This window comes from Ornithodoros turicata, unplaced genomic scaffold (assembly GCF_037126465.1).
Source record: "Ornithodoros turicata isolate Travis unplaced genomic scaffold, ASM3712646v1 Chromosome226, whole genome shotgun sequence".
Classification (NCBI taxonomy): domain Eukaryota; kingdom Metazoa; phylum Arthropoda; class Arachnida; order Ixodida; family Argasidae; genus Ornithodoros; species Ornithodoros turicata.
Genome location: NW_026999341.1, coordinates 102172 through 116801, shown reverse-complemented (window position 1 = coordinate 116801; position 14630 = coordinate 102172). Strand labels below are relative to the sequence as shown.

The 14630-nt window shown below is 45.8% G+C and overlaps 1 protein-coding gene across 1 annotated transcript in view; it reads left to right on the top strand.

The window, feature by feature from the left end:
* LOC135373243 (uncharacterized) overlaps positions 1-14630 on the top strand; it is an 86180-nt gene that overhangs the window by 56122 nt on the left and 15428 nt on the right. Inside the window, exons 6-8 of the mRNA XM_064606469.1 lie at positions 2322-2433; positions 2840-2902; positions 11992-12136. Of these exons, the coding sequence (XP_064462539.1) occupies positions 2322-2433; positions 2840-2902; positions 11992-12136 (320 nt within the window). The remainder of the gene's footprint in view (positions 1-2321; positions 2434-2839; positions 2903-11991; positions 12137-14630) is intronic.

Here is a 14630-nt window from a genome sequence, read left to right as displayed (position 1 = left end):
TTTTCTAACGGCTGGCTAACGGTTGGCTAACTCAATTTCTTTATAAGCGCTCGTTCGCAGTCTCATGTAATAACCGCATATCTCCATCTGTCCCTGTCCTTTCGGGAGTCCCTCAGGGTTCCGTTCTTGGTCCCCTCCTATTCCTCATATATATTAATGACCTTCCTTCAGGCATATCTTCCACTATCAGACTATTCGCCGATCATTGCGTTGTATACAGGCAGATCAACTCTCCTACTGACCAACAATCCTTACAAACCGACCTTGCCCTTATTCAGTGCTGGTGTGATGAGTGGCAAATGCCCCTGAATATATCTAAGTGCTGCATCGTGACATTTTCTCGCCGACGTGTCTCTTATCTCCCTCCCTTGTGCTACACAATTAGCGATTTAGTATTAACCACAGCAGATTCCTACAAATATCTTGGCGTTCATCTCTCTTCCAACTTAACTTGGAACGAACACATTAATCACATCGTGGCCAATGCTTCTCGCTCCTTGGGCTTTGTCAGACGCACCCTAAGATCGGCACCTGTCCATCTCAAGCTTCTAACTTTCACCACTCTGGTACGAAGCAAGCTTGAATATACGCATCCGCAATATGGGACCCTCCCCAAAACTATCTCTGTGATGCCATCGAAGCCATTCAAAATCGAGCTGCTCGCTTCATTGTCAACGATTACTCTTTCACTACCTCTGTTTCCGCGTTAAAACTAAGTCTCAACCTCGAGCCGCTCGAACATCGTCGTCGCTTCGCCAAGTTAACCCTCTACCATAGATTTTTTTTTCACCTTGCCTGCTCGACAATCACCCATCACACGCTTGAGTGTCATTTTTCCTCGCTTTGATCACACTAACAAGGTTACTCGGTTCCTCTGTATTACTAACGCGTTCTCCAAATCGTTTTTTTGCACAACTACCATTGAGTGGAACTACCTCCCAGCATCAATCGCTACCACTGACGACCATACAGTTTTCTGTAGCTCCCTCTCTCACTTTCTTCATCTTCAATACTAGTGTTTGTTCTGTTGTATTGCTGAGTTTATCGCTTTGTATACTTACTTGCATTGTTCTTATCCTGTTATTCCAAGGTGTTGTTGTTATTTTGTTTCCTTATTTCTGTTTTCTGTTTATTTCTGTTATTACTGTTTCCATTCTCAATGTTCCATGATGTGTTCCAATTTAATGTTCCCATCCCCCATGTAATGTCCTCCGGACCCTTGGGGTTTTTTGAAATAAATAAATAAATAAATAAATATATATATATATATATATATATATATATGATATAGGTATATTACCCTGACGAAGTCTCGTGCACGAAAGTCCTGTTTACTATGTGTAAATAAATAAGTTGCTCTTACCTTTTAGCATCACTCTGTACGCCCCGCGCATCTAAACTGTCGCTTGCACAACACAAGAGCAAAAAAAAAAAAAAAAAAAGCACACATTCACTTGCTCTGATCGGCTGGCGGCTCCGGACCTCTTTCTTTCACGACCTCGACTGAGGACAGCTGACACAGTGTACAGGCGCGCACCCAGAGACGAATGTCTTTTCGTGCACCCGGCCATACGAAAGGGCAGGGTCACCAGATGTGCGGTCCTCAATGGAGGGCGTGAAAGAAAGAGGTCCGGAGCCGCCAGCTGATCAGAACAAGTGAATGTTTTTTTTTCGCGCGCCCCGCGCACTCACCACCGGCAACTTGACATCGCTTATTTTTTACTTCGTGTCTTAAAGTTCATATAGCAAAGTAAAGTAAAAAAATATTAAAGTAAATAATAACAACATGACAGGAGTGCAGGCCAGGGAAAGGAAAAATTCTGGATGTGTAAAAGAGGCCTTACTTGTTCCCCGTAAGTGCGTGTTCTTTGCGACTTCTGTTTCATGAGTTGGTTGCTGTAAGTGAGTGTTCATAGGTTGAACTTATGATTGTCCCCTTGGTCTTGACTCCATCTTTTTGGTGCGCCTATCGTTCACCATGAATTACAGTAAAGGATAAGAATAATGACTGCTACGTATTCTCACGATGAATTATGAAGGTGGTGGGGTAGGACTCTTGCCTGCTGATCCACGTCTGAATAATGCACTTAAGTGTTCTGACGATGGTAGCGATGGTACATCGACAATAAACGGAGTGTTACCATCACGTTCGCTGAAAAGCAAGACTTTCCTCTGCGGCAATAGCAAACTGTTGAAAATAATAAACAATAGCAAATGGACGGGGTGAATGGACTTATCACGTCATCACTCCATGCGTGTGTGTGTGTGCGCGCGCGCTGAGATCGACATTGTATTAACTGGTTGTTCATGCATCGTTGCAGCGTACTCCCCAGACGAGTCCAGAATTTGCACTCGGGACAAATACATTGTGCTCACTGATCAAGCCTTTAGTTACGCTGCATACGTCGACCTTACGGGGCTGCTGCAAAACATGTGAGTGCTGAAACCAAGTTCTCGCGAACGTATTATTTCGACCTTGTATATATCACCACTCAACAGAGGACCAGTACGTTTCTCTGCACAGTCATGGCGACTTAACTTTCAGCGATTAGGATTGTGGCTCGTGGCATTGGAGTATAGAGATTTTTCCGAAGGTGCACATGCATCGAGTAATTCTCCGCATAATGCAGCACACAAACGCGCTAATTCGCTTGTCATTTTGGTCTATATTGCGTTCACAGAGAGAGATTTTGCGGTAAACTACATAACGGTTTTCCTGTTGAATATCAGGTTTGTCGGTACTCGAAAGTGTCGCACTTGTACATTTAGGGTAAACAGGTATAAATCCTTACGTGTTTATTTGCTCAAGGGTCATTTCACTTGATGCTGTGCATTTCAGGATGGGAGTTGAAGAGTACGATCCTTCCGAGAATGTTTGCCTCCGCATTCAGAACGCATACAGGTGAGCCGTCTGCCACGTAAGCCCTCAGCTCGGATCCGTATACTTATACACACAAGGTATAATCACCCAATCATGCAGCCGACTGATTGTCTCCTTCGTCTGTTTTCTTTTAATTTCAATTTGAAATGTATTGAAAACAACAACATGACAAGGAGTAGCGGGACCTAGTACAGACTCCTGGCCGTTCACTCGGTCACATTGGGGCGGCGTAAATCGAAAGAAACTATATGCGTACCAGTAGTACCTAGTAAATAGTGTCGTCATGAACACGAACAACTGAACTAATCAAGCTTAGGTACAAGATATACTGAGGTCAAACAACAATTATCTGGTTATACTAGTCAAAACTTAACGAAAGATAACGAAATACTGTTCCATAATACATTCCAGAAAGGCAAGATGCAACGGTGCACACACCACGCATGTTCGTAATATTGGCATTGCGCGGCAAAGAAATAACACGTTTTACCCGTACCCTCCTAGACTAAACAACATACGAGGGCAAACCGAAAAAATAGGGGAGGCTGTGCCTGGAAACGGCCGCGACTTTTGACGTGAATGGTGGCTCGCCGTTGTGGGCGTGGGCAAACATCACGACTGACGTCTTGGGGAATGGACATGGAAATCGATTTTGGTTGTAATATCAAGACCGTGGAGCTCCAGGAAGCAACATCGTTCACGTAGGACATGCATCCTTTAATCATAAGCTCGACGAAGATCGTAAGCAGCGAGCAAGAACAGGACTTTTGCGTGCGCCGAATTGTTGTTGTTGTTGTTGACGTTGTAGTGGTTGACTACAAGACGAAATGCCCAGAAATTGCTCTTCTCCCACCAAGGACTTTGTCGTGAACCACAGAGCCCATCAACAGCATTTTTGAAACACACAGAATACACGACACCGTCATGTCGGGCAACGGTCCCCAGTTTCCTTCAATTGTGTTCACAGGCACTGCCAAAACCTACCGTTTCCAACACGTGACAAGGAGTCCGTCTTACTCCGAATCGAATGGAGAGTCTGAGCAAATGGTGCAAATGGAGAAGTGAGTACTGGTAAAAGAGGAAAACCTTTATCTGGCATTGTTTGCGTCCAGGAACATGCCTGGCAACACTGGGTACATCCCAGCAGCAATCTTCTGATGCTACTATGGTGAGCTCACCATAATGCTACCATGAACGTTTTGTCGAAGGATGTTGGATTAAGAGGGTGTTTCGAAGATGATGGCAGCAGAAATGGAAAATCAGAGGCTTCGTTACAAGAGGAGACATCGCGCAATACCTCTCGCAGACTTGAAACCATGTGATACAGTCTGGATCAAGGGCTCCGGAACGAAGGGGTGATCGCTCGACGTCCAGGTGTCTGGTGCAGCTTTACGTGAGTCGGGACGGCAGCGACTACCACACCTCTCTCGCCTGTGCGCACACAGCTGCATTTCGCTGCGGCTGATTATGGGCAGCAGTGTGCAGCATCCGAGAAAAATCACGGCACCAGCAGCATCATCATCACCATCATCATCACCATTGATAATACAACCTCTTCAAGCGTCACAGAAGAGGGGCGAGCACCAGCTGTGGAACCACGTAGCAAAAATTCACGTATGCAGCGATACGTGGGTGTATCGCGGTAGGGCAAACAGGTCTTCAGACCATAAAGACTTGGTTTGTGAGATTTGGGACTACTGGACATGCATAAGTGCTTGTGTAGTGATACTGCGTTGTGTGTTTAGTCATTTTTTAGAGAAGGGGAGAAGTGCTGTAACAGCATAAGTAGTGATAACAATGTTGCTCAGGGAAGAGATAAAAGGTGGAATGGGGTATTGGTGGGGTGCATGCCTGAGGGACACTGCTACAAAGGAGCACGCGCAGAATAAATGTTTTTTTTTTCTTTCTTTTTGCTCATTAGACACTGGGGCGTGCACATCTCGTGGGCTCAGTAGAACAGCACAATGCGTTGAGTCGTATTCGACTTTTGAATGAATGCAGCGTATCGACGGGGGATGTTTCGTGGCATCCGAAAAGCAAGCGTTGGATGAACTGTTACAGGCATACATGTCATTAGTTGTCGAAGAATAGAACGACGGTAATGCAATACTCGCTCGTCTCCTCGATGAGAGAGCTGCTCCTGAGGCGCCGTCCGCCTGTGCATTCCATGATACACGAGAATGGGCTGGAACCCACTGGAGATCCAACCTGAGGCGTACTTTGTTTTTTTTTTTGATTGCGTGTTAGCACCGCGAAGCAACTGTGGCTATGAGCGGCGTACAGATGTGGACAGACGGAGAGAGGACAGCAGGAAGGAGTGGGGGACAGGGGGATTAGTATGCGTCCTGGGCCGACTTCAGGGGGAACTGTGCCGACATTCGTCTGGAAAGTCTTCGGAAAACCCAGGGAAACCCTCAGACATCACAGCCGGCGGTAGGATTCGAACCCACCACCTCCCAGTCTACAGCACGACCTTGGTTACCACCAACGAGCGGACGCCTTAGCCCACTCGGCCATGCCGCTGGTGAGGCGTACTTTGTACACATACTGGTGAGCCATTGGCACATATGTCACTAAAGGTGCCGCTTATGCGTCTGTTCTCGAGAGCTTGTGGTGCATATAGAGTCGATACACACTGTTCATTCTCTCTCAAAATCAGCTATATTGTGCAGAAGAATTCTTCTGCACAATATAGCTGATTTTAGCCAAGAAAGTAGGAATAGGATTGCCACGTGTTGCTATATGCAAATGTGCTGGAACCAGAACTACGCACAACTCCAGTGACATTCCATGTCAGAGGGCCACGTGCTTTGGAGCGATGGAGCTGATTGGAGTAGGCGCTAATCTGTCGTCCGATTTTCGGCCCAGAAAAGGTCATTGTCAGACCAGGGTCAGACATATGCCGCCACACTTCCATTAGAAGTCGGCTTAGGACGCGCATTCCCCCAGGGCGTCAGTCTTGACATTGGCCATCTCTATGAGGCCGACAACGACGAGCCCAGAGCTGCATATTAAAACGGAGTCTAGCCATTGGGAGGACTCACAAAAAGAGACTCGACCTGTCAATCACAGTTTCGCTCCTCTAACTGGTTTGCTTTTTACCAAGGGAGCTGTCATGACACGTGATGAAAATGTTTTCACAGACTGCTGTGATTTCACGTTGCAGCTGTACATTCCCATACAAGTTTCTCGAAAATCAGTTTCAGCTGATGCTCCGCTATCGGTACCTAACCGAAAATAATACGTTTTATCGTCGGTGTTAGACCTAGTGAACAATGCGGTCACAACGAAGTCATAACAAAAAGGGCACTGTGCTGTAAAAATTTGTGTGTCCTCAGGGGGCACTGGCTTCGGCTTGTGTTTGGTGAGTGGCGTCAGCACAGGCCCCAGCCCCCAGTCTCATGGTGTTATCCATTCCGTGCCGAGGCGATTTAAGGTGATGGTTAGAACCCTTGAGCCGTGGCGGTCTGGGCCTTGGTCAAGCCCTGGTCGACGGGTGTTCCTTAAAACTCATGGGCCTTCCCATATGTATATATAGTACTTTTGGAATGCCTAATAATCGGATCTGCATGGTAAAACATTTCTTCTCAGCTGCGATCGGGGCGGCAAACGTCCCCGGACCGAAGTCTCGAAATCAAATCAACATTTTTTCGTGTCCAAACACATAGCCTTAGCTTCTACATCTTCGGAAGAAGACAAAATGTACCACTTAAAAAATGCCGCCCTTCTATACTGAGAAGCCGGTGTCTTCCCTCTCCAACGACATCACCGAAATTAAGAAACAGCGATCTGGTGACCTTTTCGTCAAGTGTACGCCAGAGGCAGACTGCAAAAAGATCACGTTGCGTGTAACTATAACCGCTTCCTTGCATAAGACACTCAACACGTGTCGTGAGGTGGTAGCTGTCACTGAGTTGATCGACGTCCCTGTAGAGGAGATCGTTGTAAACTTGAAGGAACAGGCAGTAATCGATGTTCGGAAGCTCGCGATACAAAAAAAAAAGAAAAGAAAATAAAGACGAAAGAAAAAAAAGGAAATGAATATATTACCACCAGAAATGTAGTCCTTACCTTCGACCGTCCTTCACTGTCTGGTATATTGAAGGTTGTATATTTGCATAGACTGAGAAGTTACCCGTCAAAAAGAACTCGTTACAAGTTAAGTTACCGTGTGCAAAATGTAACTAAGTTAATAACGAAGTTCTTCAGCATGAAATGTAACTCGCAGTTACAGAGTTACTTAAAAAAAAGAACGAGTTACTTCCAAGTTACTCCGGACACAAAATAGCATTACGCAGGTGCAGCGCGCGTGAGCAGTTGAGTTAGACCTTGAGGTGCCTGCGGAGGAGTGCAACACGCTTAGATCGTTTTCGTTTATGTCCAACAATAGACCTCTCCCCGTTTGTAAACAAATGACGTCATAGTGTTCGACAGCGCCACAAATTTGGTAGAATTGAACTACGCTCGAAGCTAGGGGTGAACAAGGTCGTGCCCGAAAGCCGCGGTCTTGTGGGGGTTACGACATGGTCCCTTAAAGGGACGCGACCCTCGGTCCTACTTTTCTTTCAATTGCTTCCAATGGGAGACAGCGAACAAGTGCCCGTTCGTGGAACCCAGCCCTCCTTCCGATTTGGTTCGGTTTCAGTCTGTCTATCAATGTCATGATGACGTTTCTCTGGTAGAGGTCTATTCGAACGCTTTGCACCTTACCCCCTGTGGGCGCACAATGGTTCAGCTTAATTTCAATGGAAGCGGTTCTTACTTCCTGAATAAAATACTGTCATTGATTGAATATCACGTTTTATGGGAAAAAATGCCATGAAGGAACCGGAGAGAAAGCAAGAAAATATGTGGACGTGAGTGAAAAGCGAGTTAAAAATAACTTGGAACTTAAGTTACTTTGGCAAAGTTACCTGAAAAAGGAACGAGTTCCTCTGAAAGTTACCTCGGCGCAAAAGTACCGAGTTAAGTTACAAGTTACCAAAAAAAAAAAAAAAGAAAATTAGTGACAGTAACGAGTTACCTCGAACTCTGTATATTTGTCTGCAGAAGCCCGTTCATATATCCCAAACCCTCTCCATTGTTTTAAGTGCAACCGCTTCGTGCACGCTGCTGAAGTTGCAAGCTGCACGTCGCCAAGTTGTGCTCGTTGTGGGCAGCAGGGCTATGATAGTGAAGAGTGTAGAGGCCCTGATTGCTGTGTGAACTGCATAAATGATCACCCCTCTTAGTCGAGGTCTTGCCCTAAGTGGAAATTAGAAAAGGAGATTTTACGCATCAAGTTTACTAAAACATCAACTACCCCAAAGCAATGAAGAGACTATCCCCTTTCATTACTCATAAATCATTCTCGGCAGTGCTTCAACACAAACCAAAGATGGAAACAGTACACACGCCTCATTCGTTTGGAGACGACCATTCCTGAATGTTTGTCAGAAGACAGCCTGTTTGTCCGTCTTTTTTATTTAGAAAAGGCACATGACACTGCGTGGAGGTATAGTATTCTTCAAGACATCTATTCTTTCAGTACAAGGGGAAGCCTACGTAGATGTTCGCCGATTTTCTTCAAAACAGAAAATTCAGGGTCCGGCTGGGCACTGTGTCATCGCATCCTTTCTGTCAAGAGAATGGTGTCCTGCAGGGATCTGTTCTCAGTGTTACATTACTTTTAGTCAAAATCAACTCAATGGCATGTACCAACTCACCTTCGATATCGTATTCTCTCTGTGTAGATGACATACAAATATCTTGTTGTTCGTCAAACTTGACATTGTGCGAACGACAAGTGCAACTAGCAATAAACGGGCTCAACAAGTGGTCATCTGAAAACGGGTTTAAACTATCGGCTGAGAAAACTGTGTCAGTCCTGCTTTCAGGGTGAGAGGAATGTTTCCACCACCATCCCTAAATCTGGGCGGTCGCGAGACCCAGGTCAAATCAGAAGACAAGTTTCTTGGGGTCACCTTTGACAGCAAGTTTACGTTTTTACCACACATTCAAAATATTTAGGCAAAATGCATGAAGTTCCTGAACCTCCTAAAGCTACTATCTCACAGATCCTGGGGAGGAGATCGAGACACATTACATTTAAGATTCATATATCCACTGTACGGTCTAGACTGGATTATGCTTCCAGTGTCTGTGGATCTGCTCGCCAATCAGTTCTGAAAATTCTTGATCCGTTACATCATCAGGCTCAGCGTTTGATAACTAGCGCTTTCCCCACGACACCAATCGAAAGCATTTACGTTGAAGGCTATAAGTGGTCTTTGGAGAGACAGTGGACGAACCTTGCAATATCATATGCACTCAGGGTGAGGGGTTACCGAACCATCCAGCTCTGCGTGGTGTGAAGGAAACACGGTTCAACCAGCTTTTTCTTAACAAGTCCAGTGTTTCCATCCTTTTAGGATGCGTCTGTTACAGGGAATCGACGCTTGTGGGTTTCCTGAGTATCACACTCCAGTTCTCGAAGTTGATGAAGGCGTTCCCCCATGACAGCCACTTCCACAATCACCCTGATGAAATATAGTAAACAGGACACTCCTCCGTTTGTTCTCCAAGAGGACATACATATTAAGGATACTTTTTGGAGAGCATACAGCATTTTATACAGATGGCTCGAAAACAGCCACTGCTGTTTCCCGTGCAACGGTAACAGGATCTTGTACAAAATCCTGTCGACTCGTGAACCTTGTATCAGTTTTTAGCGCTGAGGTCTATGCAGTCATCTTGGCAGTTAACTATATCCTGGAACAACAGATTCGATCTTCAGTTATCTGCAGTGACTCCCTCAGCTCTCTCCAAGCTATCCGTAGCTTACACAATCAAAGGAACCACCTGATCTTGACTGCAAAATACGTAGTGAACAAAGCATTCAGCAAAACAAAGCAGAGCAAGGTCTCCGATTGAGCTTCTGTTGGGCACCGCAGTCATGTGGGGATACCCGGAAATGAACGTGTAGACGCTGCTGCGAGAGCTCCGCTTTCTTCTCACATTGTGCCTCTTTAGGAAGTTTGCAGGGTCATCAGGACGAAAATAACCAACACATGGCAACAGCATTGGGACACCCAGCATCAAAATAAACTTCGGCTTTATTAAGCGGAAAGTTCTACTGCAGAGACGAAAACCACCTCTAGGGCATCATTTTAAGTCGCTTAAGTCTTGGTCATAGCCATCTGACGCACGGCTTTTTATTACTACGATCAAGAGCCGCCACAGTGCATACATAGTGGGGAGCAGCTGACTTTACGAAGTTGAGCGTCATCATTGGTTGCGTTAAGTAGGTGCCCCTCTTTTGGCGCACTCAGATCGGGAGTATGAACCCCCCGGAGCGGCCACTTACCAGCGAAAAGCAACTTTGGAGCGCTATACTGTGCCCTCCCTGATGTCCCTGATGCCGCTTCCTGCTGCCTGCTCGTGCCGAGCACAGACGGAGGACACGTTGACCTAGTTTGAACCGATAGTAACGATGGAAGAGACGACTATGGTTGCGAAGACATCTTGCAACAGCAAAGGAGATACAGCATATGGGAAGTTGCAACAGACGTCATAGGAGCTGTTTACTGTGAAGACGGCTGCATGGCGTGAAGATGTCTGGATTAAAGCACCACATTTCCCGCGAATAACCGGCCGATATCCACGTGGAAGTTGCCCACGAATATATGCAAAATACGAAAGCACGATAACAGTTATAAAAATATTACAGCTTACTGGAATCGGAGCACTGGGTAATATTTTAAGTCTGTATTTTGCTTCCGAACCCACACTTCGAAGGTCGTCCTGCCGGCGCCCAACAGGACGTACGTGACGGAAAATCTCAAGCACCCGGATGCTTGTCGTCTTCTTCAAAGCCCCCATTTCAAAACTGGTGCGCGGGGAGCGGCTCGGAGTCTCGCACTCCCGGGTGCGCGAGTGGTACTTGTGCCGCGTTCAGTGAGTGGAGTCTGAAACACTCGCGCTCTGGGGCTCTTACTTAACACAACCATTATTTTCATGAATTACCTCTCTTCCCCACCATACGTGTTTTTAGGTTTTTTAAGGACATTAGCCAACTGCATAATCTGTAACCAGTCTCATTTCTCTCACTATGCCATTTCGATTTCTGTTTGGTTTTAATATAATCATTAAATTTCAGTCTAAGCACATACCCAACATCTGTCGTGGTGCATTATGGCCTAAGCTGCCTTTGCACCAATAAACTCCGAATCATCATCATCATCGTCACCTGCTGAATCTTATAGAAATAGATATTCTTGCCTATTCGTGTAGGTTGCCATTCATCTATTCTAAGTTAACAAATTGTACCGACGACAGGATATGTACCAGCAGGTGGTTCTGCCAGCAGCGGTACAACGACGGAAGCAGACGACAGTTCCCGACGTGCCTTACGCTCCCTAGGTGGCGCTCATCAAATTTCCACCAAAAATCGACTAGTTTTACAGATCGCGAGATGTATCCATTTCAACCCTATCCAATCCACTTGCCACCGAAAATGGCGCTGCCCATGTTGAATAGGGTGACAAACAGTGAGGATAGGTTGATTGATAGTGGCCCATACTTGAAGACGTCATTGGTCCGAAAGCTGAAAAAGTGGGTGCAGCTCCAGGTATAGGCATGACCCACCACCACCGAGGTCGTGTCCTTTCTGCTCTAGAGAAGTGCGATAATTTCATGGGGCTATGCTTATGTTTAAAAAATGCTTTTTTCATAGTTAAATGTAACATAATATATTCTAAAGTTCTCCTTCAGCACCTAATATCTTGTTGTTACACTCTTAAAAATGAACTTCACTGCATAGCACGTTCCTAGCCAACAATCAACTCGAATGATATCGCTATGTGCCCTGATTTGTTCAAAACGGTAGGCGTACGCCTTTTTTGTGACACTTATGCTGTTCATAATTGTCACAAAATTGGCGTACACCTCCCGTTTTCAGCAAATCAGGACAGATAACAATATCATTCGAGATTATGATTGGCTAAGAGCGTGCTATGCGGTGAAGTTCATTTCTTAGAGTGTAGGTTGAACGTGCTCCTACATAATATGTTTTATTAAACGAACAAGCGGAAGAAAATCACACAGCAAATGTCTATGTCATATTTTCACAGACAGTCTCTCACCGGGAATGCGGTTTCAAATGGAGAGCCTGTCCTCTGTTACAACACAATGAACACCTGCTGCCTACCACATTTCTACGGAATATACAACCTACGCAGAGAACCTCTTTGCAAGCGTTACAACGGCTGGGAGATAGTGAGTATGCAATCCCATATTACTCACACGTCAACCGTAGCAGGCGAAACAGTGAAAGCGTACAAGAAAAGTGAGAGACACTGATTTCTTTTCTCAGATTGACTGTGCGGGGACTTTTTCACATGAAATTTGTCGTTTTCAATGAGGCAATTGCTAAGTGAAACGTTTAGTACAACACTACCAGGAGTCCGGTAGGCTACTGCATCTACAGTGATATTCGCCTCCTCTACTGCATGGTGGGCATCGGTACAATATTTTGAATTAGTAGACCGCGACGCTCTCGCTGATTGTAGTGGTGGTTGCCTTCTAACTTATTTGTAGCATGAGCGCTTACAATCTGTAGGAGAAATATGAGTGCTAACCAATTCAATAATGTTCTAAAAGCAAGTGGTAAGAGCTATTTCCCAACAAAGCTGTTTTGTTTAACTCGCGTGTCGCAAGAGGATGCGAGCGATCCACACTGGAGACAGCGTATGGTATAGTGCAGCTTCATTTTTTTCGACATGGTATCGGAATAAGCCAGTGTATTTTGAATACCGGAACAGAAAACTAGATTCTCTGAAGCAGAATACGTAAGTCAGCGCTTGTTTGTCCTTTTCTCGGAGCTTGGACGATAGATGTCACCACGAGAACTGTGGGCGTAGACAAGTTTATGACTTCCCCTTTCTCCGTATACAGCTTGCTGGTGGGTTGCTAGAGCTGTGCAGCCGCCAGAATCTCCCATAGACGCAGTGGTTCAGGGAAAATGGCAGGCTCCCAAACCACGTCATCTCCAGGAGCCACTCATTGCGATCAAGAGCAACGTGGACGAAGTGCACATGCACAGACCTTAATCTCTTTTCATTTCTCTCCTCCAATTTCTCGTCTCCTCTTGTCCATTCCCCCTCAACTGAAGTGACGTACGTGTTATCCCAAAACAGAGAAACGAAAAGTGATTGTGGGTGATAGCATAGATCGAGAAGTTAAGTTCATAACGAAGTACTTCACCCTGAAATGTAACTCGCACTTACTGAGTTACTTAAACCAGAACGAGTTACTTCCAAGTTATTTCGGACACAAAACAGCATTACGCAGGTGCAGCTCGCGTGAGCAGTTGAGTTAGACCTTGAGGGGGGGGGGGTATGTTTACTTAAAAAAAAGCGAGGAAGGGTTAGTCAGGCATAGGCCTACTTGCTATTCCTTCCATAAAAAGAAAACGATGAAAAAAACAAACAAAGAAAGTCATCACACACACACAGACACAAAAAAGCGCCTTAGAGGCTGGTCGAGAGGCCGGTGGCACGGACTAAGCTCAGGAGGGTAGTCGTAACTTCCCCCTGGTTGTGTAGGATCGGGCCGAGCAGGGTGGCCAAAGTGACGTTAGGGTAGCCAAGTTGTCGCAAGTGGCGTTGGAGGATGAGTCTTTGTGAGAGGTATACCAGATGCAGGATAGGAGGCAGTGTTAGACCTTCAGTTGCACGGGGAGGTGTGCAACACACGTAGATCATTTTTGTTTATGTCCAACAATAGACCTCTCCCTGTTTGTAAACAACTGACGTCATAGTGTTCGACAGCGGCACAGATTTGGTAGCGTTGAACTACGCTCGAAGCTGGAGGGGGACAAGGACGAGTACGAAAGCTACGGTCTTGAGGGTATTATGATGGTCCCTGAAAGGGACGCCACCTTCGGTCCTACTTTTCTTTCAATGAGAGGCAGCGAACAAGTGCCCCTTCGTGGAACCCAGCCCTCTCCTTTTGATTTGTTTCGGTTTCAGTCTGTCCAGTGGAGTCACTAGGGGGGTGCGGTACGCACGGGCTGAAGCGACGGAAGAGGTGGCGCGCCGTACCAATAGTGCCGCTTCCTCCCGTTGTCTGTGGCACGATGACGCCAAAAACAACATGAGGAGCCCTCTGCGAGGCACATTTTTTTTGTGTGGTGTAATATGTTTATTTATCATGAATCGCCTGGTACGGAAAGGTATCCGTTAAGGGGGCATGGGGTAGGGTGGGTTTGGTGCAAAGAGCTCCCGCACCGGGTGACGCGTACCCAAGCGACGCCACTGAGTCTGTCTACCGACGTCATGATGACGTTTTTCTGTATTCTCGGCATTGGTCTATTCGAACGCTTTGCGTCTTACTTTCTGTGAGGGCACAATGGTTCAGATTCATTTCGGTGACAGCGGTTCTTACTTCCTGAATAGAATACTGTGACTGATTAAATATCGAGTGTTGTGGCAAAAATGCCGTGAAGGAACTGGAGAGAAAGCAAGAAAATACGTGGACTTAAGTGAAAAGCGAATTAAAAGTAACTTGGAACTGAACTTAAGTTGTTTTGGCAAAGTCACCTGATAAGGGAACGAGTTCCTCTGAAAGTTACTACGGCGCAAGAGTTAAGTTACAAGTTACCAAAAAAGGAACTTAGTTACAGAAACGAGTTACTTGTACCGAGTTACCTCGAACACCGGTTGATAGAGCAAGTTTATTTCCCCTCTTGATTTTTTTTTCCTACTTTGGT